Source organism: Sus scrofa, chromosome 3 (genome assembly GCF_000003025.6).
Source record: "Sus scrofa isolate TJ Tabasco breed Duroc chromosome 3, Sscrofa11.1, whole genome shotgun sequence".
Taxonomy (NCBI): domain Eukaryota; kingdom Metazoa; phylum Chordata; class Mammalia; order Artiodactyla; family Suidae; genus Sus; species Sus scrofa.
In genome coordinates this window covers 35,567,032-35,594,695 of record NC_010445.4, presented here as the reverse complement: position 1 = coordinate 35,594,695, position 27,664 = coordinate 35,567,032, and the positions used below count along the sequence as shown (strand labels likewise).

The 27,664-nt window shown below is 42.4% G+C and overlaps 1 protein-coding gene across 11 annotated transcripts in view; it reads left to right on the top strand.

Annotated features, from left to right (window-relative positions):
• The window catches only part of RBFOX1 (RNA binding protein, fox-1 homolog 1), a 2,271,070-nt gene that overhangs the window by 1,615,077 nt on the left and 628,329 nt on the right, over nt 1-27,664 (top strand). For all 11 annotated transcript variants that reach the window (XR_002342915.1, XM_021088068.1, XM_021088065.1 and 8 more), the window contains one exon: nt 4,512-4,553. Coding sequence is in view for 10 of the 11 variants with exons in the window: in XM_021088068.1 (XP_020943727.1) it covers nt 4,512-4,553 (42 nt within the window). In the remaining variant the exon portion in view is untranslated. The remainder of the gene's footprint in view (nt 1-4,511; nt 4,554-27,664) is intronic.

Here is a 27,664-nt window from a genome sequence, read left to right as displayed (position 1 = left end):
TGATGTTTATTTTCTCCATTATAGCTGGTTTACAGTGTTCTGTCAATTTTCTACGGTACAGCAAAGTGACCCCGTCACACATACATTATACATTCATATATACATTCTTTTTCTCACATTATCCTCCTTATTATTATTTTTTAAATGCAGGTTATGGATTTTACAGTTCTAAAATTCCCATTGGGTTTCTCTTTAGTATTTTTATTTTTTATTCAAGTATAGCTGATTTATAATATTGTTCCAATTCCTGCTGTATGGCACAATGACTCAGTCATACATATATATATGTAAATATATATACACACTCCCACGCCCCATTCTTGGTTCCTCATTATATTTTCTATTTCTTTGCCAACACTGTTTTTTTTTTTTTTCATCCCTTTCACTGTGTTTTCCTTTACTTGTTGGAGCATTTTTATACGAGCTATTTGAAATCTAATTCTAACATCCGTGTCATCTCAGCATTGGTGTCTGCGACAATCTTTTCCCGTGTGAGTTTAGATTTTCCCATTTCTTCGTACGCCAAGTAATTTTGGTTGTATGCTGGGTATGTGCTGAGACTCTGGGTCTTGTTTCCATCTTATGGAAATGGTTGATACTTGTGTTTTAGGAGGCAATCAGTCCAGTTGAATTTAGGCTGAAAGTTTCCGCCTTCTTCCTATGATTTTGTTTTTAGTATCAAACCCTTTGCAGTGATGGCTGCATCAGCCCCCTGTCTATGCATCTTAGTGGTCGGTCTGGATCCTGGGCAGTAGTCCATCTCATTCATTTCTTAAAGTCTGTGACATCTGTTTAGGGTCACCTGCACACACATAAAGCTCAGGGGTGAGGCCAGGGTTCATAAACGTAGTGTATGGGGTCTTTTTCCCAAACCCTTTCCTCTGAATCTCAAAGGTTTGTTATCGTTGTATCGGTTTAGTTTTTGGCTTCTGTCTTTGGTTTATTACCGCTCCTTCTTTGGTCCTCCAGCCAAAAAGCTGGTGCTTTTCAACCTTTTTCATGCATGTCTGCTATTGAACCTGCAATTTGGGGCCAAGTTGCAGGATGAGAGGAAAAAATTCAACAGGAGGTTGGCCCACCTCCTGGACCACAGCTTCTTAGTTTACAGAGGAGTTCCCGTCCCTCAGACACTTGGGCCTCTCCGTGTATCTGTGGCGTGAGGTTGCCCAGCTCTGAGCTCTAGGCTGCCCCGAATCCAGGGGATCCTGACGAGGGGAAGAGGGAGGAACTCCCCACTTACCTGCCGTTCTGGTCGGCTTCCCCACTCCACCTGCTGCTATTCAATGTTCCGTGCCCTCCCCTAGCTGTACCATGCATCCCATCCAGATTGTATAGCTGCACTGAGTGGGGGAGACAGGGCGATGTATCACTCCATCCTACCCAGACCCAGAACCTCATCACCTGCTTCCACGCATTTTACCGTGGGAAAATGCACCCACAAGGAAAAGTTTCCATTACAGCTGCTTCAAAATCCAGTGTAAAGGCATTAAATACATGCGCAGTATTTTGAAACCAGTGCTGCCTAGCCCGAGAACTTTCTCATCACCCCGGAGAGAAACTCCAAACCCGTAAAGCACTTAGTCACTTCCTAGTGCAACCACTTGGCATCATCCATCATCTGCACACATATAAAGCTCAGGGCTGAGGCCGTCACCCTGCCCCCTGCCCCCCTCCCTGGCAACCACTAATATGCTTTCCGTCTCTACAGGCTTGCTCCACTTTTTTTTTTTTTTTTTTGTCCTTTTGCTATTTCTTGGGCCATTCCCACAGCATATGGAGGTTCCCAGGCTAGGGGTCGAATCGGAGCTGTAGCCTCCGGCCTACGCCAGAGCCTCAGCAACGCAGGATCCGAGCCGCGTCTGCAACCTACACCACAGCTCACGGCAACGCCGAATCGTTAACCCACTGAGCAAGGGCAGGGATCGAACCCGCAACCTCATGGTTCCTAGTCGGATTCGTTAACCACTGCGCCACCACGGGAACTCCTTGCTCCACTTTTTTAAAACAGTTTTTGAAGATATAAATTTTACATACCATATACACATCGCACACCACGAAGTCACCTGTTTCAGGTGTATAACTCACTGTGTGTGTGTGTGTGTGTGTGTGTGTGTGTGTGTGTGTGTGTGTGTGTGTGTGGTGTATACACAGAATTGTACCCATTTCCTTTTAAAAATTTTGGAATGTTTTCCTTCTTTCTTGCCTTTTATCTTTCCTTTCTTTAATAGTCCATCGCACTGTGTTTTTAGCACAAAACAAGAATCATAACATTTGCGCACTTTTGTAATGTCTTTTGTTGAAGACAACATAACAAAGACTAAAGACTAAACAGTGCCTTTTAAGCGTTTCCCGTCTCTCTGTTTTGCACAACAGTGGTTCAAAACGCTGCATGTTTTGGTGTCCTATCAGTGTACTATAATTTACTTTTAATTTTTCTATTACAGGTTGTAAGATTTACAACTTTAAAATGAATCGTGCTGCAGTTAATTGACACATAGATACACATTTGTGTGTATCTCTGTTTTTCTTAGGAGCAAATTGTAGAGGTGATATTTCTGGGCTAAAGGGCAGAGCAAAGCACTGACTTATAGATTCAGGGCTCTGGCATATCCTAAATAATGATTCCTGGTTTTGTTTTGTTTTTGTTTGTTTGTTTTGTATTTTTAGGGCCACACCTCAGCATGAAAGTTCCCAGGCTAGGGGTCTAATCGGAGCTACAGCTGACGGCCTACACCACAGCCACAGCAACATGGGATCCGAGCTGCATCTGCCACCTACACCACAGCTCAGGGCAACACTGGATCCTTAACCCATGAGTGAGGCCAGGGATCGAACCCGCAACCTCATGGTTCCTAGTCAGATTCGTTTCCACTGTACCATGAGAGGAACTCCCTTATTTTTGTTTTAGAGAAAATAAAAAAAGAAACCTTCAATATAAAATACGTAAAATATACATCAAAAGTCAGTTCCTAAACCTTTTTCTCTTTTAGTAAAATTTTCAAAAACTTGCAATATTTTGTCAGATGCTCGGAGTCAGGGGCTACCTCATTGGTGAAAAAAATGTTGGGAATACACAGAATAAATTGGGAAGGCAGAAGCGAGTTTCATTTTAGCTTAGCTGTTTGAGTTGAAGGCGGAGCCAGCCAATCCCCACAGACACAGAATGACCATCCGTCCCAGGTGGGCTTATCAATCCCCACATCACACCTGCCGTCCTCGGCATAAACACTAATACCACCCCATCCACTCCTTTAACTCCTATCTATTTTTTCCTGTTCAGTCAGTAAATGATACGGCCAATCTAAAGATGCATCCTTGACTTTTTTTTTCTTTTTAGGGTTGCACCTGCAGCATATGGAAGTTCCCAGGCTAGGGGTTGAATTGGAGCTTCAGCTGCCGGCGTACACCACAGCCACAGCAATGCAGGATCCAAGCCACGTCTGCAACCTACACCACAGCTCACGGCAACACCGGACCCTTAACCCACTGAGCGAGGCCAATATTTGAACCCGTAACCTCATGGATACTAATTGGGTTCCTTATCGCTGAGCTACAATGGGAACTCCGCGTCTCTGATTCTTAAGAAGCACATTTTGGTAGGGCAGGGATAACAGATGCATGGTGCAGACAGCAGACATCACTCATCTATTTTTTTTTTTTTTTTTGAGCTTAGGGAAATAGCACACACTGATCAGGGTTTCCTTCTCTGATATAAGCATTGACCTCAGAATTCTCCCCAACATGGTCCGATAGAGACATACTGCTGTCTAAGATCCGGACTGTAAACTGCACCCCATTTGCCAAAGCACATAGGTGATCCTTCAGCCCTTAGCTTGGCGAAGATGCTGTGTAATGCCCAGTGCTCACTGGTAACCATCCTGAGCAGGCCTTCCAGGAAGAATGCTGCACCTGTTCGACCAGGAGAGAAGGGCAGAGAGGGGAGCCCTCACCCTGGGCAGATTTTTGCCTCCCAAACCCTCCGTTGTATCCTCCTTCTCACCCACCTTCCAGATTCTGGCTCATGGAGCTCCCGTCGTGGCTCAGAGGTAACAAACCCGACGAGTATCCACAAGGACATGGATTTGATCCCTGGCCTTGCTCAGTGGATTGGGGATCCAGTGTTTCCCTGGGCCATGGTGTAGGTCGCAAATGCAGCTCAGATCTGGCTTTGCTGTGGCTATGGTTTAGGCCGACAGCTGCAGCTCCCATTCAGCCCCTGGCCTGGGAACTTCCATGTGCTGCACCTGTGGCCCGAAAAAGACAAAAAAAAGAAAAGCAAAAAGAAAAGAAAAAAGCTTCTGGCTCACCCTAGCTGTGCTCCTGGATCACAGAATTGAAACTCCAGGCGAAGCTCAGGCTTTTTGGACCTAAAGAAAACATTAAATGCATAATTAATTAATCCTGCGTCTGCTTTGAACCAAGTGATTAGAAGTAACTTTCCATTTTCTTTCATGCTGTTTTCATGCAGAACCTTCTGATTCCCCCCTCTTTTTTTTTTCTTTTCTTTGTAGGTTTCAAGACAACAGATGAATTGTGAAAGAGAGCAGCTAAGGGTAGGTGAATCTGTTTGTAAAATCCTTCCTGGGTCTCATTTCTGTGTGATAAGCAAAAATTTCCTTGTCTCTCTCCAGACGCAGGGTTCTAAATAGCAGGCTTCATCTTAAGACTGGTTGAGTTGAAAATATTTATCCCGGCTAATTTAGTATTGATTGAACTGGTAAATACAGTATATCTTCTTTTGAAGTGCCATTATAGTAGATATGGATTTTTTGATTTAGATCCAGCAATAAATACTTCTCCTCTGGAATCTGTTTGACATCATTGTACTCTTTTTATGTACGACACGAGGTCTAAGTAATAACAAAGGTGAAAAGGCTGTGTTGCTGCCTTCTTAATGTGAATGCCCAGCTCTTGGCTGAGTGGATCAAATGCTCCCTGGCTGTTAACTGGGGTGGGTGAGCCACTAAGACGTCAAGGGCATTTTCTAGGAGAACGGGAGTCCTCAGTAGACCTTTTCGTTTTAGTGGCATTTGTGTATTGAGGAGAAGGAGACAGAATTTCGAACTTCTTAGGCGATTTATCTTCCTAAAAATGGAACTTTCTCAGTGCTGAAGTACCTTCCATGTAAGCAGTGGTCCCTAGATGAGGAGAGCGTGGTGTGCTTAAAAATTCAGCTTGCTAGCTTTGTTCTGCTGTGAAGGTGTCATGGCTGAGATCCTTCCTGGCCTGGGTGTGGCATTTTAAGAAATATCTGGATTGCCTCTTCCCGCCTCCATTTGTGTATGTAAATATACATATATATATATATTTTTTTAAATGCTTCATGCTTTGGATGGATGAATTTGAAGTCATAATTGGCCTGTCTTTAATGTCACTGATGGAAATTGGCAATTATTACTGGACTGTGTGTCTTACAGTCCTGTTTCCACATTGTTATGAAAGAAGGAACCTGCTACTTTTGAAATCCTAACAGTGAGGTTTGGGGTTAAGGGACCCTCACGCTCAAAAAGAGCTGATGCATCTGCATCGTTTGTTCAGCCATTCTGATGCCATGTCTGTACTGCCTTGTAACTTTTCAGAGCATTGACTTAATGCCAGTCTCGAGATGACAATGATTTGCAGGGTTATTTCCATTTTACAGGGGCTTCTGGCATCAGGTTTGTTAAATCCTTATGTAAAACACACAACAGGATCCAGTTGCGGGGAACTGGGAGAGGGGGTTGAGATTTCCTTCTCCTTTTATGCATATTTATTTTATGTGTTTTCCCAGCATGGCCCTCTCGATTAACCTCCCATCTCTACCCACTTCGCTCCTAAGTACCTGCGCCTGCATTAGTTGTGACTCTTTCATGAAACAGCCTTCAAGATGTTTTAAGCTTTCCTGAGGTCTCTTATTGCTTTTCCCTGCAGTCTGAATTACTGGTTCATCCTAGTAAATAATGTATTGCAACTTCAGATTTCTTTTCCTGTTTGGGTGGGGACGGTGGCCAGAACTAGGTCAGAGCTCGATTAAGAGGAACGAGTGCTTTTTGTCTCCCGGAGTCCCTGAGAAATGCCTCCGAATTAAGATAAAATCGAAACCGCTGTTGCAAATGAGACTCGTCCGACAAATTAAGGACGCAGGAGGTAACGGAGGGCTTGAGTGCAGTCCGAGGGGTTTGTTATTTGGCACTGATGGGGATTATGTCCACAGGGGTGTGGTGGAGGAACAAGAATGGAGCCTCCACCCAGGCTATTAAATAAATTCAAGCTGTGATTTGATAGGATGGGTCATATGGTTTATGCGAACTCCACCAGCTCCATACAACACCATCTCAAATATCATGGACTGGGGCTTTGTTTGTTGTGGCTGTTATAGTCCATTTTTACACTTTAAAGTAATTTATGGTTTGAGCCAATAGACACATTTCAATCCATAGAATACACATTTGTGTGCTTCAAAATTTGAAGGATACCAAAGGGAATGCAGTGATGGTTTCCCTTCCTGTTTGAATCTTAGGCACCCAGTTCCTCCCAGGATTGTGAGGCACTGTCTCATCATTGACAGCTGTGTCTCATCTATGGTGATTTTCTCCATTCTCTCCTTTTCTGTGTTATTTTTTCTCTCTACCTGGTCCGTCCCCTCTTCTTATTCTTCTCTTGTGTTTATACTCAGCCCTTCTACTATCTGAAAATAAATTAATTAAAGTGATTTTTTTTTTAAGGGAGGCACACTTTTTTTTTTTAGCGTTCTTGAAAAAAATCTGGCTCTTATCTGAAATGTGGATGCCTGGCTATCTCAATGAAAAGGATTTTTTTTTTTTTTTCCTTAGCGAGACAGTGGGAGAAAAAATAGATATCTATTTAGTTACCAACATCATTTAAGGATGTCTGCCTTCCAGCCACACTTCTTAAAACATGTTTTAAATACAGCAATCAAACTGCATTTCCAGACTTGCTATACAGGATGGTTGGACCATAGCTATGTTGTCAAGTGTATATCCTTCACGAGTACCTTCTGTTATGCTATCAGATTTCAGAGAGACTAGTGGATGGTTACACAATGTCCCCTTTTTCTTGGGTCCAGGAAACAGAAAGATACAGCTGCTCATCCCATGTTTTGTGCATGTGGACACTGTGTAGGGATTCACACATCCAAGACCCACTCCTTCTGCTCCCTTTTCTTTTTTTCTCACAAACCCTACACTCATGTTTCCAAAATGGAATATGTTAGGTACTTATTCTGAAAGGTATTACAAATGTTTTAAAATATTATCTGCTTAATTCTAGGAAAGACACAGGTAAAGAAAGTCAAATTAAAAAAAAAACTGCAGGACTTATCAGAGCCTTTAATGTACACAAGTGAAATGTGAAGAGATGGCTATAATACCCTCTTTTTGTTTTAAACAAACTCATCCGATCACAGAACATTTGGGAATGCAGAACACACTCTGAGAAATACTTTGAAAATCACATCTTTTTTTTTTTTTCAGTTAGAATGCTACTGTCTGCAAATTATAGAAAAGCAAAGCATTATTTAAAAGATAAAAACATTTTATCATCTCCCAGTTCCAGAGTTGATTCAGTGGCCTTTTGGGTATTGATTTGGAATCTTTGTGCCTCTCTGGGCCTTTCTTTCCTTCTTCCAAGACAAAGAAGAAGCATCCCTTGCTCACAGGACAACGTTCTCATCAGGAGGAAAAGGGAGGAGAAGCCTGTCCCTCAGACCTTTTGCTTTGGTTGGAGGAAAATCATTCCCAGCAGCCTTCTTGGCAGAAGAAGAATCTCATTGGCCGATCTCAATGCCAATCACTGCCAAAGTGACCTGGAGTCTCAGTGATTGGCTATGGCAGCCATGATCCATCCCCAGAGACAGAAACATTATCACTGGAAGGAAACAGGGTTTGCTGGAAGAGGAGAAGGTCTTTGGTGGAATTTCCCAATAGAGTCAACCATGAAGGGAATCCACTTGGGTTCTCTGTGTCACTCACTGTGCTGGGTTCCCGTCGACTTCTTTAATAGCTGCCTTTCACCCCGCGTGCAGGACTGCGGGAACCACGTCTGCAGCCTCTGCAGCTGTCTGAACCCTGTGGAATTTGAAATAGATGTTTTCTCTGCCAACTTCATATCTCAGAGATCACATCCCGCCATCCTGACTTTTCTACCCAGCTTGGCACTCTTTGTATTTTGCCTTTTGCTCGTTGGAACCGTCCTGGATGCTGTCTTTGCTAATTCCCCCTTAGACTCAGATATCGGCGGCAGACACGAGGCACTTCGCTCCAGTATCTGGCTCAGCCCCAGAGGTATCCTCCATGAGCTTCCCAGCCCGACTGCTTCCCAAGAGAAGGGCACCAGCCAGTTACTCCCAACCATGACTCATCCTTCCCAGAAGACTGTTGGGATTAGTCACGTTGCCAGTGAGAAAACTATAGAACAGAAAACGCTTTCATTCCTCTAAATTTTGCCAATCTAGCGTAGGCTAACCCTTCTTCTAGCTTATATTTCAAATTGTTGCTGGACCCCTTGGGGACATGATCCACACCAGCTCGCTATGAAATCTGTACGTTAAAAGTGCCCCTGACTCCATGAGCTGCATTCACCAGCTTGTCCCAGGACCACTGTCAATTGACGCCAATGGTGCCATCTGTGCAGTTGTCATAACCCACCCATCAACATTTACCCATCGGGCAAATGAAACGAAGAAATGGGCAAATAAACCGCTAAGAGAGAAATCACATGTCCTCAGTAGCTTTCTGCCTCCCTCCTCTCCCAACTGGAAAGATTATGTGGTCATAGAGTAGGAAATCAAATGATCGCTTTTATTTGTATTCATATGAAATATTTGGTTACAAAGGGATCTTTTGTGCTGTGACTATCAGATGTTGGATTTGGGAGCTGGTCAAAAAATTTCGTCAGGGTACAACTGAGCAGCCAAAGCCTTGGCTCTTAGATGGACCAGAATCTGTTCATGGATAGAACAAAATCCTTGTCAGTAATATGGCAAATAGGCACCATAGGAGTTGCATAGTATGAGGGGTGGTTAGGTGTAGTCAGCAGCTCCAATTATGGACTTAGGTCATGTATCGGTTCTATTTTTTTTAATTGAAGTTTAGTTGATTTACAATGTTGTCGTCATTTCAAGTGTATAGGAAAGTGATTGGGTTGTATATGTGTATATGTATTTATTCTTTTTCAGATTATTTTCCCTTATAGATCATTGCAAAATAGAGTGTAGTTTCCTGTGCTATGTGGCAGGTCCTTGTTAGTTATCTATTTTATATATAGTAATGTATATCAGTTAATCCCAAACTCCTAATTTATCCCCTTTCCCTTCTTTCCCCTTTGGTGACCATAAGTTTCTTCTCCACATCTGTGGGTCTATTTCTGTTTGGTAAATAAGTTCATTTGTATCTTTTTTTTTAGATTTAACATATAAGCAATATCATATAATATTTGTCTTTCTATGTCTGTGTAAGTGATATCATATGACGTTTGTTTTTTTCTGTCTGACTTACTTCACTTAGTATGATAATCTCTTGGTCCATCCATGTTGTGGCAAATGGCATTATTTCATTCTTTTTTATGGCTGAATAATATTCCACTATATATATATATATATAAATATAATATATACCACATCTTCTTTATCCATTCATCTGTCAATGGACATTTAGGTTGCTTCCTTGTCTTGGCTATTGTAAATAGTGCTGCAATGAATGCTGAGTTGCAGGTATCTTTTTGAGTGGTAGTTTTTTTGAGTGGTATGTCCAGGAGTGGGATTGCAGGAAAGGTCTCAGTTCTAAATGCTTATGAATTTCTCCAGCCTCAGTTTCCCTGTATGCAAAGTGGGAAGACTTTCTCAAAGTATTGTTGATTGGATTAAATGACTTACAGAAAGCACTTCCAAAAAAAAGCACTTGCCTCAGCATGTTCTCAATTGTTAATATAGCGCATCCACTATGGTTCTCCCATTCCTCTTCCTGCTAGGAGTTTCAGGCCAGAAAACACAGGTGTTTAGGGCCTATCAGTTGCCACCTCACTCGCCACACTAAAGAGAAAAACAATTCCAAGGGCAGTTTCCTGTAGTTGAAAGTATGATGGTGTCTTCCAAAGAAAACGGCCTCCCACTTACTTAACAAAGGATAGAGACTGATGTGGGCTAGCCTAAGCAGAAAAGGCATGCATTCAGGTTTCACAAGGACCAGGGCTTAGAATCTGAAAGCTGTCGGAACACTTGCAGCTTTTTCTTATCTCTTTTCTTTGTTTATTTCTGTGGGTTCACTCTGTTTTGTTTTTCAGGGCTCTCTTCATCTTAGTTATGCACATGGAACTTTCTAGCCCCTAATTTTTATGGTGCATTTGTTCACACAGGTGGAGGGACCGTTAGTGAATCCTCCTTACAGATTCCCTGGAAAAGGGTCTGATTGTCCAGCTTGCATCACTCACTCACTTTGGTCCCATCAGCTGTGGTAAGGGAAGCAATATAAAGAAACCTCGTCACCCAGGGCCAACTATTGAGGAAGGGCTAGATCATCAGAGAAGGAGAGCCAGTGCCAGCAAGTAAACATCCGCAAGGATGTCTGTGGCACCTTCCCAACCTGGAGACCAGGCATGAACTACAGATTCTGGGAAATAGGTGTGTTTCATGGACCCCATTAAGGAGTCAGCATTTCCCAGAGTGTAAGACACCTCCCCTATGTGGTCCTCACAGCCTTCAGGTGATGAAAACATCAAGTCAGTAAGAAACAGCAGATCCCTGAGAAAATTATTCCCTTTACAATTCTCTTGCAATCTTTTTTATGTCAATGAGAAACTCTCAGTTTAAACTGCAGTACCTTTAACAAGTCTCTACCAATTTCTAAGCTCTTTTTAGCAGAAACGGAGCGTGCCTCAGGCTTAAAGCCTGCAGCAGCCAAAGCATCTATCCAGACTTTAAAAACGCTGTTTGCAAAATATAGTAGTTAAAAACTAGGGGCCTGGAGCTAGGCCTACTGAGATAAAAATCTAGACTCTGCAATTTAGTGCTTGTGCATGTTACTTAAATCTCCCATGCCTCGAATTCCTTCTCTTTTAATGGAGATAATCATTGCACGTATTTAATAAGTTGTGTGTGTGTGTGCAAGCCAAGATTAAAATAATTAATGCATATGAAGTTCTTAAAACATAGTGTGGTATGGAAAAGTTTCTTAATAATTTTATTAGGTATGAATTTTTGCCATTAACTTATACTTATGACTAGCGGTACTGGTTTTCCATTTGCAGTGACAACAGAAAGTTTCCTCAGCAAGTACATCTATTTAGGTTAAAAATGAGTTGCTTTAAAGATAAATATTAACTACATAATATTACAGATTGCCTGCAGTTATGACAAAAATCGTGACACTGGAATGCAAATGACGGAAGTTTTAGAAGCACTGAAATTATGGTGCCAGCCTTGTGAAAGATATTGTAGAGCAGATTTGCATTATCAATATTTAATTTGCCAGTTAGAAGTAAGTTTCTCATTTCTGCTAGATACAAGAGGGATGTGGATGCAGCATGCAAATTGCTAATGATCATCTTGGCTTAAACCCAGTGCCTTCATCCGGGCATCAGAAAATGAAATTTCCCCACCACCTTGGAAGTGAACTCTCAGAATCAGAGCAACCTTTTCCCCACTCTTCTAAAGCCCAGCCTTCTCCGGATGGATCTTAAGACAGCCGGAGGAGTTCCCCTCGTGGTTCAGTGGTAACAAACCCAACTAGTATCCATGAGGACTTGGGTTCAATTCCTGTCCTCACTCTGTGATCTGGCGTTTCTGTGGCTGTGGTGTAGGTCGGCAGTTGCAGCCCTGGTTTGACCTCTAGCCTGGGAAATTCCACGTGGCTAGAGTGTGGCCCTAAAAAAAAGTCAAAAAAAAGCAAGAAAGGAAATAGCAGTGCCATGTGACTTCAAAAGATTCATGGTTTGGGGACTAGTTTTAGGGCAGCACATTGTAAGAGTACCTCCTGTCATTTTTTTTTTTTATTCAAGAAATTTGTTGTGTTTGTTTGTTTGCTTTTTAGCGCCGCATGTGCAGCATATGGAGGTTCCCAGGCTAGGGGTCAGATCAGAGCTGCAGCTGTCGGCCTATGCCACAGCCACAGCAACATCAGATCCAAGACACATCTGCAACCTACACCACCACTCACAGCAACACCAGATCCTTAACCCACTAAGTGAGGCCAGAGATCAAACCCACATCCTCATGGACATTAATCAGATTTGTAACCTGCTGAGCCACAAGAAGAACTCCATCAAGAAATACCTTTTGACCATGAACCATATGCCTATCACTGGGCTGGATAATGCAGATAGAATAATATACCCAAATTGAAGGTTCTCATTCTCCTAAACGCAAACCTTATAGGCTAGCGGAGAAGATGGGCATTTGTCAAATAACCATGACACAAATGGTACGTGTGAAGCTGGTAAATTCCTGAAATGAGAGATGCTGTGTAAAAGGACATGGATGGGGAAAAAAAAAAAGAAAACCCACAAACTTCGCTAATTGGCCTCCACTTATCAAACCTGCCAGATTAACATACAGCATCCAGTCCCTTTTAAAACGTATTGACAGATGCCTGTGCATCCTGTGAGAGACTGTTTACACAGACCTACCTTTTTCTTCACCCGTCGAGGTGTCTTCTTGCCAAGAGTCAGTTGTATTTATTCCCAGACCTGCTTCTGCCAGCTGCACTTGTTATTATAATTACATTATTTAGTGGAATATTATGTAAACTGGTGAAAAATGAGTGCAATAAGAAAAAGAGCTGTTTCTGCGAAAACTAAGTTAACACTTTGGAAACATTCTATGAAAGCAAGCCTCAAAAATTATTGGGATTAGCTGCAGATGAGAGGATGGTAACATGTTAATGGAAGAAAGAGCCCTCAGAAATCTGGAAAGATTCTGCACTCAGAATCTTTCAGATGCATCTTGGAATTCTGACATTACATTAAACAAAACCAGAACAGACAGTATAGATCAGAGGTTGGCAAACTTTCTTCTGTAAAGGGCCAGATAATGAGTATGAAAAGCTTCACGGCAACTACTCAACACTGCCTTTATGGCGCTTACCCAGCCATAGACAAACTGCATGTGCAAGGCTGTGTTCCAATAAAACTTTATTTATAAGCACAAGTAGTGAGCCACGTTTGGCCTCTGGACCACAGTTGATTGACTTCTCCTGGAGACTATGGAATGTGGATGAAGTTTTTATGGAAGATGACGAGGGCTTTCAATCAACACTCAAAAATCTTGAACTCACATCCAAGGTCAAGGAATTAATGCACATTAATGTTTTGCATTAAAGCAAAAGGTGAAAGACACCCTGTATCATTTTAAAAATGATTCCTTCTTTTAAAAGACTTCCCATAAACTACCTTCTCCCATTTCCAAATGCAAAGGCTTCTACAGTACAGATCGCTGATACAGAACCTTGGAACACAAAATAAAATTATGCTTATTTTTATGTACCAACCCATCAATCTAAAATGGAAAGGACAGGAGTTCCCGTCGTGGCGCAGTGGTTAACGAATCCGACTAGGAACTATGAGGTTGCGGGTTCGATCCCTGCCCTTGCTCAGTGGGTTAACGATCTGGCGTTGCCATGAGCTGTGGTGTAGGTTGCAGAGGCGGCTCAGATCCCGAGTTGCTGTGGCTCTGGCATAGGCCGGTGGCTGTGGCTCCCATTCGACCCCTAGCCTGGGAACCTCCATGTGCCGCCAGAGAGGCCCGAAAATAGCAAAAAGACAAAATAAATAAATAAATAAAATAAAATGGAGGGACAAATTTATCCTTTGTCCCAGGATCCTCCAGCCTATAGTTTCTGGAACCCCACACTGAGGGCAACATCTTCCATGTATATATTGTGGGGCTTGTCCTCTGCAGACTGTTGCTCAGCTACTGCAGAATACTCTCTTTTCTTAAGAAGTAGCTAGCAGAGTTCCCACTGTGGCTCCGGTGGGTTAGGAATCTGATTGCAAAAGCTCTGGTCACTGCAGAGGTGAGATTTGATCCCCTGCACAGGTTGGGAGGTGAAAAGGGTCTGGTGTCGCCTTAGCTGCAACTTAGGTCACAAGGGCTGCTCGGAACTTCCATATGCTGTGGGTGCGGTCATAAAAAAGAAACAGAAAACGGAAAAGGAATATCTAGCAACTCGCTTGTCTAGATTGTTCTGTCTTCAGAACCAGTTCTCTGCAAGCATGAAGCTGGCACTCCATGTTCACGTCTTTAAAACTCAGCCAGGTTGGTGAATGGCAAAGCCTTACCGAATCCTCAGGAGCTAAAAGAAATCCAGTGTGCGTGTACTTAGAGCAAACTCACCGTCAATGTCCTTCACAGGTCTTTGCTGGTTCCATGTACATTCACGTATGCTCACACAAGAAGCAGAAAAGATTGATGCCTATTTTAATGTCATCAAATGAATGGTCCCACCTTTTTCTTTTTCTTTTTTTTGTCTTTTTTTTTGCCATTTCTTGGGCCGCTCCCACGGCATATGGAGGTTCCCAGGCTAGGGGTCCAGTTGGAGCTGTAGCCGCCGGCCTACGCCAGAGCCACAGCAACTTGGGATCTGAGCCGCGTCTGCAACCTACACCACAGCTCACGGCAATGCCGGATCGTTAACCCACTGAGCAAGGGCAGGGATCGAACCCGCGACCTCATAGTTCCTAGTCGGATTCGTTAATCACTGCGCCATGACGGGAACTCCGAATGATCCCATCTTAGTGACTTTCTTCAACCAAAGGCATTTTCCTCAAAATAATTAGCTCTCTACTTAAAGAGTCTGCAGAAACTCAGACCACCAGAAAAAAAAAAAAAATCTCCAGGAGAAGTTTCTCTGCTAAAATAAGAAATTCATAAATACACTAAATTTTTTTTAAAGATTGGTGTCTTTAAACTTGCATTGCACACTCTTGCTTATAGATCTCATGTGCTCCCGATATTTGCAAGGCCATTCATGGATGCAATGGGAGGAGAATGTATGAAACCAATGGACTAGTTAGAGATTTTCATTTCCCCAGCTCTTCGTGAGGTGCTGTTACATAAAGAAACGTACAGGTGGCCACCTCCCTAGGTCTTCAATGCTGAAATTCTATAACTCAATGCATGCTAATTCATCTGTTCCCCTTGAGTCTCTCCAGGCATTTCAACCCTTCCTCTGGGGAAGACTCCCAAGTTATCACATTTAGGACACATGGCCTAATATTTATTCTCCCTTTCTCTTGCTTTAATGTTAGCCCATTTTTCCCGAGTCATCATCCCCCTTCCCTGGGCAAATCTGTCCTATTTCTTGTTTTATCATTAAATCAGTATCAAACAGCTTCCAAGCAAAACTGCTAATAATGCTGACATTTCAATTTGTCATCACCAAACCTCATTTCTATGACTGATGCCTCAGTGAGGACTTATTTTCCTGCTGTGTTCTTCCTAGATCTAAATACCATTCCAGAAAAAAAAAGAGAAAAGAAAAGATAAAAAAAAATTTTTTTTGATGGGGAAGGGGAATGGGGCACGAAGCAGATAAGTAAGGCATTGTGGAGTTCCTGTTGTGGCTCAGTGGATTAAGGACCCAGCTAGTATCCACAAGGATGCAGGTTCAATCCCTGGCCTCGCTCAGGGGGTTCAAGATCCGGCATTGCCCACAAGCTGTGGTGTTGGTTGCAGATGTGGCTCAGAGCCCGTGTTGCTGTAGCTGTGGTGTAGGCTGTTAGCTGCAGCTCTGACTGGACCCCTAGCCTGGGAAATTCCATGTGCCTCAGGTGCAGCCCTAAAAAAAAAAAAGTAAGGCATTGTATAGTTTCCTCTTCTTGGGGGCAGAAAGAGGCAAGTTCCATTCCAATAGCAAGGACTTCTATGCTCCTTTATGGCCAGAGAGAGCCTTTATTCAAGCTGTGCATATTGGCAGGTACATAGTGGTTGTAGTGGACACATGCTTGTTGATTGTTAGCAGCTAGCAGCCATCCCTTCCCTCAGGGAGCAGCATTCCACTGACCTTGAGGGGTTAATCCTGTTCCCTCATGGGTTCATTCTTGGAGAGGCAGTAAAAAACTAAGGAATGGAGCCACATTCAAGGCAGGCTAATGAAATTCTCTCTCCTGAGACCACGATGTTGTCTTAGTCCATTCAGGCTGCTAGAAAAAAAAAAAACCCACAGACTGGGTGGCTTATCAACAACAGAAGTTTCTTTCTCATGGTTCTAGAGGCTGGAAGTCTGAGGTCAGGGTGCCAGCATGTTCAGTGAGGGGCAGATTTCTCCTTACCTCCTCCCATAATGGAAGGGACACGGGATCTCTCCGGGGTCTCTTTTGAGGTCACCAATCACATTCATGAGGGTTCCACCCTCATGCTCTCATCACCTTGTAAAAGCCCCACCTCCCAATACTATTGCGTTGGGCCTTAGGATTTAATATGTTCATGGCGGGGGGGGGGCACGCTCATTTAAACCATTGGAGATGTTGAGTGCAGTGATCATTCAAGGATCATCAAAGCATCCTTGGTGATACACTGGGGAAACAGGCTAAACTGGGGAGAATTGCAGAGCCAAGGGTTTGGTTAAAGGTTTGCTGAAAGCTACTTTTGGCTTTGATCCCAGGCAGAAGGAATGAGATCGGACTAACTAACTTCAGCAGAAAAAGAGATCCCTGAAAGGGTAGGAGTTAGCTCAAGGGAAGGCTGGATAAACAGGCTTAAATATAAAAGGAAGAATGTGAAAAAGAAAATTTCTGACATGTGAGCTGCCTCATCAGTGGCACTGTATTACGGTGACCCTAGCAAATTCATCCACAAGTCTTGGGAGGCTCTAAAGCATTATTATTGCTAAACAAATCCAAGATGTTATAGGTGATTCTGATGTGTTTTTGGTACCTTTGATTCAATTACATATGTTATATACCCTATTGATATGCAACTTAGAATCAGATACGGAAAAAAAAAATGACTTTCCTGGAAGACAAAAGTTATTTCCCAGGCTCCTAGGCTCCCTCTCTGTTACCTGAGTGTACAATGCATCAGATGGACTTAGGGAACCCTTCACTGGCTGACATGGGTAGGAGATCAGCAGAGGACAACCTGAGTCATGGCCCTGCTACTTGGTACCATCCCCAGAGTCTGCCAACTGACCTGTGGGAGGCCACCTCCCTAAGGAACCACATTTGTAACCTTATATAAATGAGCAAGGAAGTGGCATTTCGAAGATGATGTGCATTCAGATCTTTCAGGTGTCTCAAGCTTACTTAGAAATTTTAGTGTTTTCCAGAGTTGCCCATAATGAAAAGGCTTGGTTGAACAAGAGGAAACTTGGTGATCCAGCCTGTCTTCTAAGCTACTTAGAGTTGTGGAACCCTCTGTCTCCATCCGCTTGCTGATTCTGAACTCAGACTGTTGATTTTCTAAAAACAGATTGGTCGCATAGTGGTTTCTATGCTGAAGCTATAAGAGTTCCCTTTCCGAAGAGCTGCCAAGGGCCTCTTCATGCCTCTAACAATGACAGATTAAACACGCTCTGCATTGTTCTCAGTGATAATAAGTTAAGCTGAAGGAACAGAGAGAATCCTCACCAGGTGAAGGTGGAGGTCACATGTCCATCCTCAGCTCCCCATGTTTCTGAGACCAGCCCTGCCAACCCATCAAGGGGCCTCTTTCCACCCAACTCAGAAGGTGACCTTGGAAGCTTAATTTAAACAGATCCCTTCTAGGCAGCCAAAATGATTATGATCAGAGTTGGTACTTATGTGGGAATCTATTGGCATTCACTTTCTATCACTGTCCTCACACATTACTATAAAATATAGGTTTACAAAATGCAAATTTATTCTCTTGCTGTTCTTTGCCTCAGAAATCCAACATGGGTCTCACTGGGCTGAAATCGGGGTGTTTATGGGGCTGTGTTCCTTCTGCAGACTCTGGGGAGGGTCTCTTTTCCTGCTCCTTCTAACTGTTGGCAGAATTCCGTTCTCAGCAGCTGTTGAACTGAGGTCTCTGTTTCCTTGCTGGCTCTGAGCTGAGGCTGGTCCCAGCTTCTAGAGTCTCCCATGTTCCTTAACTCACAGCTTCCTTCCTCCATCGCTGAAGCCTGTCTTATTGGAGCAAGTCCCTCTCATGGGTTGGAAGTCTCCAGCCTCATCTTGCATTGCAACTCTCTGACTACCTCCCCTCTGCTTTTAAATGCGATTACATTAGGGTTAGGGTTAGGGTTAGGTCCACTCAGATAATCCAAGTAGGATCATCTCCCTACTTGAAGGCCTGTAAGCTAGTTCCATGTGCAGAATCCCATTTTTCATGTAACATAACATACATGGGTTTAACACCCATGGACAAAGGTCATATGCTCCCAAATCCTGTAACACTATTTATGTTCTGCCCTTCCTCTAAGCAAACTGATTCTACTCATGCATTCACATGTTGCATACACGAGCTCAGTGACCTGGGATTAGCCACCTCCATTTCCATGCAGACTTTCCAAAGACAGAGGCCAGAGCCTCTGGAACCACCATCCAAGGGAGTCCATGGTGAAGGATCCACCCATGTGTGCCTTTTGAATTCCCCTTTCATAGTTCCCATGGCCTCTGATTCTTCCCTCTTTAAGTCCCCAGAAGCAAATGAGGTATTGTGGGAATGTCTGTCTTAATAGCAGTGACTCTTAGATTCATTTTATTCACTACTCATTCTGTTGATTTCGACTCACAGCATGTGTAGGGTAGGGAATGGAATACAAAATTTATGTAAGCAAAAATCTTTTATATATGTCACCTAATTGTTGAGAAAAGCATGTGAATGAATAAGTGGATGAACGATTCTAAAGTCTCCTGGGGGAAGACCCTATGTGGCTCAGCCGGTTAAGGACCCAACGTTGTCTCTGTGAGGATGTGGATTCAATCCCCAGCCTGGTTCAGCGGGTTAAGGGTCCGGTGTTGCTGTAGCTGTGGCATTTGCAGGTGGCAGGTGCAGCTCCAATTTGATCCCTGCCCAGGAACTTCCATGTGCTGCAGGTGCGGCCATACAAAAGAAAAACATAAAAATAAGAAAAAGTGAAGTCTCCTGGGGATACCTGTACACAGATGTTTTTGGAGCCCTCTTGTCACTTACCTTTAAGAGCCAAAGGTGGCTGACGGAAAACACCGATGATTTCTTCATAGGGGCGGCTTTTCTGACTACGGGATGCGTTCCACTCATGCCCAGAGCAAGCCAGTGGCTTCAGGCTTCATATGCCCAGAAGAAGCACTCACCTTAGTATGGTCCGAGATTTCTTGATAAGCCCCCAAGCTTCCTCACCCCACGGGCGGGCTAACTCTGAGTTGTGTCCTTCCCCATCTCCCAGAGTTCCGTTCTGACCGCTTCCCGTAATGATCACTGTCAGGGTAAACCCCCTTACTGGTTTCCTCCCATTCCTTGTCTCGCTTGCCCATTTCTCCCCTGCTGTTTCCTTAGATCATCTCTCAAATGCGCCATCTGCACTCGAATTTTACCTCCAGCTCTGCTTCTGGGGAATCACCCTGATGAGAGACACTGAGCGTAGCAGTCCCATTAGGCCATGCTCTTCTGAGTAGACGTCCCATCATGCCCTTATGGTCATTCTTCTGCCTCTCCTCTTTTTGTTTTCTTCTCTTTTGTAATACATTACTGATAGGCTGTTCTTTCTTCCTCGCTTTCTCTCTCTCTTTCTCCCTTTCTTCCTTCCTTTCTCTCCCTCTCTTATTATTATTATTTTTGTTTTGTTTTGTTTTTTTTTTTGGAGGGCCACACTGTGGCATATGGAAGTTCCTGGCCCGGGGATCAAATCCAAGCCACAACTGTGACCTATCCCACAGCTGCAACAATGGTGGATACTTAATGTGCTTTGCCACAGCAGGGACTCCCCGTCACTCCTGCTCTCGATGGAAACCTCGCATTATTGAGTAGATTCTAAAGGACCTGCAGCTTGATCTTTCATGCACATTATATTTTCCAACAGTTAGGCAACTGACATTGAGCAGACAGGGTAATTGGGACACGATTTGGACAAGACAGTGTCCTTCTAGCATGTGAGGAGATCAATGCACTTGCTGCTATAGCTTGCACATTTATATTTGCTCCAATGTGATTTCTAATGTACAGGTTGCTGTTAAGAGTATAGAAATCTTAGAATCATGTCTGCCTATAATGCAGCACATGCATACATGATAGGAACACTCACAGAAGATTCTACTGATAACAGCTTAGAGATGAAATATTTCTGGTGATTTTTTGCAGTGTTATTTCCAATGGTTGTATACCCTTGATCTTGATTGCGTTTATGGTTTGACATATTTAAGCCAAAGGCATGTTTTTATAGATGTCTGAATTAAACATAGGATGGTTTTCAGGATAGCCGAGTTAACGTTTAAATGGTTTTGATTAACCTGGTTTTGCTTATTTGCTCCTAAATATTCCAAAGCAGAGCCATCTCCCTTTGCATAAAGTGATTTGGGACCACATCCTGAGGAAACATAATTTTCTAAATAGCCAAGAGCATCCTGCCCAGAATTTTTCCCAAAAGTTGCCTTACACTAAAAATTTGAGACTTCGCCATTTTCTCCTCTCAGGTTTACTCAGGTGGTACAGATTGGGAAATTGGAACCTACCTATACAGATACTGAATTGATTAAGGTAAAAAAAAAAAAAAAAAAAAAAAAAAAAAAAAAAAGAACTGACAAGACTGGAGTTGGGAAGGTTCATGAACCAACGAACAGGGCTCAGGTCAGAATTTGGAAAATATCTGTGCATGCAGGTTTGTCCAGAGTGGCATGTTGTCACATTGTCCTCTGGCTCCATTTGCCATTAAGAAAAATGTACCCTAATAAGAAGGCTAGCGTTTCATGAGCCTGTGAAAAACGTCTGTCACATCTGGTTTAGGACATCTTGAGTAAGCTGCTTTGCCCCTACCCTAAAGATGCCGCCCTGAGGAGTGTTGGTTATTTGGCATCATAGAGTATTGATGCTATTCTCAAAGCTTGTATTGAACCTCTACTCTATAGACCACAAGGAAAATAGCTATCTTCCCTTTAAGGCAAAATAAGTAGGTATCTTGCATTTAAGGGCTATGCAGTCTTCTAGAATGTATGAAATGTGAAAATAATAATAAAGTAAGGCAGAGGATAATAGGTGTGAAATGAGGCATTATGGGAGCTCAAAGAAGGCCGTTATCACTCATTCTAGATGCAGATATTGGAACTGACCTTTTAAAGGATCCCTACCACCCCCACTCCAGACTTTGAAATCTTGCCTGCATTCTAGGTTTTAATAACCAGAAAACTAATTTTATTTCACCTTAAATGTTACTTAAATATCTTAAACTCAGTGTACTCGAATCCACACTCACCATCTCTCCTCCCCATCAATCTTGTCTTCCTTCTGCTGCCTCCTTATAAGAGATCTTGATTCATTTGTTGAGGCCAAAAAACTCTGGACTCCTATCATCATTGCCTCTACAACCTCCTTTAGTTTTGAGATCCATAATATTCCCAAATCTATCAATCCCTCTCCCAATCCATTCTCACAAACATATTTGAGGCCGCCATGATTTCTCATCTAGATTGCCATCAGAGCATTCAAAGAAGTTGCCCTTCTTTGCAGTTCTTATTCTCTTTGAGGGTGAAAATATATTCTGGGTTGCCTGGAACAGTCCCAGTTGCAGCTACAGTCCTGGTATAATTATGAATGATTCTTCTACCCCCCCCCCAGTAAAGTCCCAGTTTGGATGACTAATTATGATCTCTCAACATTCTATTCACTCTTTTGGGCCAGAATGTCTTTTCCAAAACTTAATTAATGCCGCTATTACTCGTTATTTTGTCACCATCTTTATCATCTTTACACTTATGTACAATCTGTAATTATCTAGTGTATTTACCTGCTTATTTATTCATGGTCTTTTTTTCCTACCTTCCTGATACCCTTGTATGCAATCCCTAGAACTCACCTTGCTTACTTCTCTATTCTCTAATGCCTGTCACATAGTAAGAACTAAGTAATTGTTTGAAAATAGTAGTTGAATATTACTATTTATTATTCACGCAGTGAAAGAAAGCAGCATGAAGACTAATGCATAATTTCACCCAAATGATAACCTTTATCCCAGAGAGCTGCCCTAGGACCAGATATCATAATGGACCAGGGGATCCTCTGAGTTTGGCCATGGAACAATGCTGTCTTCCATAAACAACTTAAAAATTGGGTAAAATAGGTGACACACAAGTTTTTAGGCAATGGGCTCCGGGCAGCATGGAGTTGTGATCCTTGAGAAAATAGACACATGTGAGATGAAACCCCTGCTTGATCCAGCTCTGTGCCTGGGGGAAATGTCTCAGCCACAGCTTCAGAGAAGCAGAGCCCAAGCAGAGAACAGAAATTTCCCTGAGCTGGAGTGACTAAGAACAGGAGGGAGTTGGGGATGGGAAGGTGGCTGGAATCCATGGAGCAGGACCTGGAGAGGGCAGAGCTGTGTAGGAGGCAGATGTCCCATGCCCTGGTTCCTTGGCTGAGGGCTAGGCCATGTATGCGCAGGGCTGGCTCCAAGCATCCTAGCAGAGAGCAATAGCTGTGGAAATGAGGCCTGGATGGAGTTATTGGATGCTATGGGTATTCAGTCAAGACTCCAGAAAGTTTACAATTTGGGGGTGAGAAGCATGTCTTATAGTACAGGGGCCAGAAAACTATGCTGGCCAGATGTGGTCTGTGGATTGTTTTTGTATAGCCCATGGTCTAAGAATATCTTTTAAATGTTTTTAAAGGGCTAAAAGAATAGGTGACTGAGATTGAATGTCATGTGCAAAGCCTAAAATTGTCATCATCAGGTCCTTTTTTGCAAACCTTAGCCCCAGAGTAAAGGCCATGCCTTAGGACTATGAACAAATCCTAACCAATCAATACCAATTGGTATTGACCCCTTCAAGCGCATATACCAATTCTTTAAGTGCTTCCAGAAAAAAACAGCTGCAATTTAAAGGAGGAAAAATAATTCAGACCCCCTATAAAGTGTCAGTTAAAATGTCCACTGTAAAACAACAACTATGTTATTTATTTGTAGAAGAGGGGGAAAAAAAAGAAAACTCATCTAGGTCAGATTGGCAAACTACAGCCTGTGGGACAGCCACCTGCTTTTATAAATAAAGTTTTATTGGAACAGAGCTATTGCCATTTGTTTACATATCACCATTGGCTACTTTTGAGCTGAATAGTTTTAACAGAGATCAGAAAGCCCACAAAGCCTAAAATATTTATTTTCTAACCCTTTAAGAGAATATCTGCTTGCCACTAACTAGGAGAAAAAAAGGTTGCTAGACACTGACTACAAGGTGAATCAAATGTTTACAGTAGAAAACAAGTTATTCTAAAAATAACTATTCAACATGTTGAAGGATTTAAAGAAAAAGATGGACACAGTAAGTTCATCAATGGGAATCTTAGGAGTGGAGTGTAAACTCTAAATAGGAACTAGATTGAATTCTAGAACTGAGATGTAGAGTATCTGGAATGTAAATAGGAGATTAGAAAGTGAAAGGAAATCAGTAAACTTGAAGCTAGAATAGAACAATAGAATTGAGGACTGGAGAGGAGAAAAAAATTTATTGAAGAATCAACTGTACTCAGATAAAAATTAAATACATACATACATATATACATTAGGGGTAGATTTCCAACAGTGTCTGCATTTTCATAAGAGACAGAATTCAGCCCATCCACATTTAGTAGAACAATTGATATAATTGTTTAATTATTTCAGTTTATGTTTCCTTTTAGAAATGATTTCCCTATTCCAGTATTTCACTTATATGCTCTAACTGCAAATCTTTCATTCTCTCTTGCTTGCGTGTTGATGTGGAAATTCCATTCCACTTTTAATTTAGTTTATTTCTTTAGTTTATTTTCACTTTACTACCATTTATAATAAAATATTTCTTAATCGGAAAAAAGAAAAAGAACTGAACGAAGCCTCAGTCTTCTGTGGGAAGATTTCAAGCACTTAAATACATATAATTGGAGTTCCAAATGGAGGCAAGTGATGAAAAATGGGACCAAAAAAATATTTGGAAATGTAATGACCATAAACTTCCCAAACATGTTGAAAGCATCAGCCTACAAGTCCCAAGAGTATAGAGAAAAATAAATAAGCAGTCGACATGTAAAGAAATAACACACCTAAGACAGTATAAAGAAACTGCACAAAAGCAAAGATACAAGGAGTGCCTTTGCTTTTGGAAAGATCTATCTATGTCTATTGTGAAATCTGAGTATAGATGACTAAGGCCTATTAAATCATCCTCCAGTGAGCCAGTGTGCAGACTTCTGGGGATGGAAATTGGAGGGAGGCAAAAGAAGGACTCGTTGATAGCAGCATCAAAGAGAAATCAAAGAGAGATAATTAAAGAAAAAGAAAAGGCAAAGAGAGTCATCAAAATGAAGAGAGAGCATATGGCAGACTCAACGGTAGTCAAGATATATTTCCAACGTTACTGGAAGTGTATGACTAATGGGGCTGAAGCCATGGGGCTGATGTCACTATGGATAGTGAGTCTTGTTCTGTTGCATAAATGCAGACAGCAGTGATCTTGTATAAAGAGAGAGTAACAGGGATTGACTAAGTAGTGGGGACCTTGTAAGGTAACCCCTCTCCTAGACACCAAAAGTAAAATTGCTTCATCGCTGAAGGATGACCAAGGACTTCCAGTGCTCATGGTTATTAATTTTAGTTAACTTTTTAAAAAGTACAGCACCAAGAGTTCGCTGGTGCTCAGTGGGTTAAAAATCCAATGTTGTCACTGCTGTGACGTGGGTTTGAACCCTGGCCCGGGAACTTCCACATGCCTTGGGCACGGCCACATAAAAATAAAAATAAAAAACTACAATAAAAATAAAAATTAAAAAGTACAATAAAAAAAGTACTGAAGGTTGCCAAAGAACTCTAGAAGAGGGTCATGAGATGGAAAACTTTTAGCTGTTGTGTTGCTTTGGGATAATTTTTTGGCATACATAATGATGGAAAAAAATAAAATGCTTGCCAGTATTTAAAAATCTGGAGGTTTCACATAAATATCCAGATTTCTGGCTTCTCTTTAAAAGATAAAGTTTTAAATAAATAAAATTCCATGAAATTTTGGGCTTGCGTGGAAAACAAGTTTTAGAAACTGAGAACTGTTGCTTTATTTAGATAACACGAACGCTGTAGTTTGCCAGTTGCTATTTATCTTCACATGTGTGCTTTTTTTTTTTTTTTCCGGAGAGTTAAGTGGAAAAGGAAAATTGCCTTTACCCAAGTGTTTGTTTAAAATTGGAAAAATAATGGATAGCCCAAGAAGAGTCACATGGTCCCTAAAACTAAATAAGGTACACTAAATTTCTTTGTGGAGATATAGCATATTTCCACATGTTTAATATGCAAAACCCGTGTCACCATACCCTTCCAGCTTCAACTGTGTCACTCCCTACAAATATCTGAATTTCTTTAAATGCCTGCAATAGAACAAACAACACGGAGCAAATGTAAACAATTTTAAATGCCACTTTCCAAAATACTTGTAACAGTTTATATGTATTCTGAATTCACCACTCTAAATTCCCCTTCCAATGTCATGGTTGATAGGCTCACTCATATCCCTCTGCTGAGCTCCAGAAATAATGGACCTAATTCCTTGTAGAGCTTAAGTAGTGTCGCCTCTCGAGAGATCACAGGACAGGCTTCTGGTTGTCGTCTTAGTTAAACATTTACTTTCTAACAGTTTTCTAACGTGATATTTCTAAAACAGCTTGAAAGTATGGGCTGTTAGTAGGTGTGAGTGGGTGGGATGGGCAAGATATCAGTCTAATTTCTCGGAGCAGGACCCTTTTAGTGGATTAGGTCTTGTGCACACTTCTCCAGGTACACCTACAGTTTCCCAGCCAGAAATCTCCACACCTGTGGAGTTTTACCTCTGGGGGAATTATAACTCTGAGCCAGCATCTTCCCAGCAGCACACATAGCACCGCAATCAGACAATCCTCCTTTAGACAATTCACAAGGCGGGATCTTGGCAATGGAGGACAAGGTACCATGAGGTCAGTAGCTGATCATTAATGGACCCCATGCTTAACAGACCAATATAAACATTTTCTTAGCAAAATGCCATGAGTTTTCCAAGAGGAGTGTTCTTGAGAAAGACAATGGGAGATGCTAGGTTCATGTAGGTGGCAACGTCTGTGCATTTATTAGCATCAAGGATTAACTCATCTGTGAATAACTGTGCCATTTGCAATGTCACAGATGGGGGCTAACAGGGAGAGGGGGGCAGTGGATTACAAGTATCTGCAGCCTGTCATCCTATCAGTACAAGGATCAAATTTCTACCGGGTTCCTCAGCAGACACTCAGTATTGTGTTTGTGTCTCCGTGTTATAATTTGTACTGTATTAAGTAGCATCTTAACCATATTAGTGACATTAAAATGTTTTTAAAATGATATCTCTTGGGTGGATGGAAATGGAATGTTCTGAGGTTGTGCGAGTATTACGTCCTATTAAACTTGCCCTCTTAGCAGCTTTCCCTTAAACTGATACTTCAATGAGGTTTTAATATAAACAGGATGTACTTTTGAAATGTGCTTCCAGCTACAACCAATTTCTGCCATCCATGAGCCGCTTTGCATCCCTTTTAAGACATATGAGATTGTGCTTTGGTTGAGGAGCTGAAGTACTTGCTCCACTATGAATTCCAGTAGTGACGAGGTGACCACAAATGCTGTAGTATTTCCGCATTACTCCCATCCGCCGCTAAGACAGGCAAGCATCTTTGAGGTTTTTCTGCCTGTACGTTTCTGTATCACTTAAACCCCCTCTCTTGGACTCCTCCAGAAGGTTGGTAACTCTTCTGTTCCTGCTTTCATATCTTCATGCTCTTTGGGCTTCCTCAGTCATTGTTTTCTTGCAGAAAAAGGCAGGAGAAATCCTGAACTGTCAAAGGACCCCAGGTCCACTACACAGGGTTTCATGGTATCACAGAAGCTGGTTTAGGAATCACCTTATAAAGTGACCTTACCCAGATATGGCTTGACTTTGCGACTTTTTTCCCCGTTTATAACCAGCCACATGGACATTCTTGTTAAAAGAGCTTCAACACCTCCCCCTCCCCCCGGTGCCTGTATGTTGGTTTCCTAAGGTTGCCTCAACAAAATACCCAAACTGGGGGGCCGCAATCACAGGTGTCTGCCATCTCACACTTCTGGAGCTACAAGTCTGAAAGTCAAAGTGTCGTCGGGATCATCTCCCTCTGAAATTCCCACGGGAGAATCTGTCCCTGGCCTCTCTTGCTGCCAGTATGTGTCCCCAGTCCTCGGCGTCCCTTGATTGTAGACACATCCCACCAGTCTGATGACCATCTTATCTTTTCACCGTGTCTTCCTGTCATTTTCCTTCTGCGTGTGTCTGTTTCTGTGTCCACATGTTCTCTTTTGGGAAGGACACCGTTCCTGTGGGTGGAGGGCCCACTCTGCTGACAGCATTCCGACTTGATTACCTCCGTAACAATCCTCTTTCCAACTAAGGTCCCATTCTGAGTTACTGGGTGTTGGGAACCTCATGTATCTTTGGGGGTGGTCCCAATTCAATCCCTCACCGCAGAGCTGTCTGTGCTTGTACACCTGCCACACAGTGCTGCAGTCACAGCACCCCTGCAGCATCA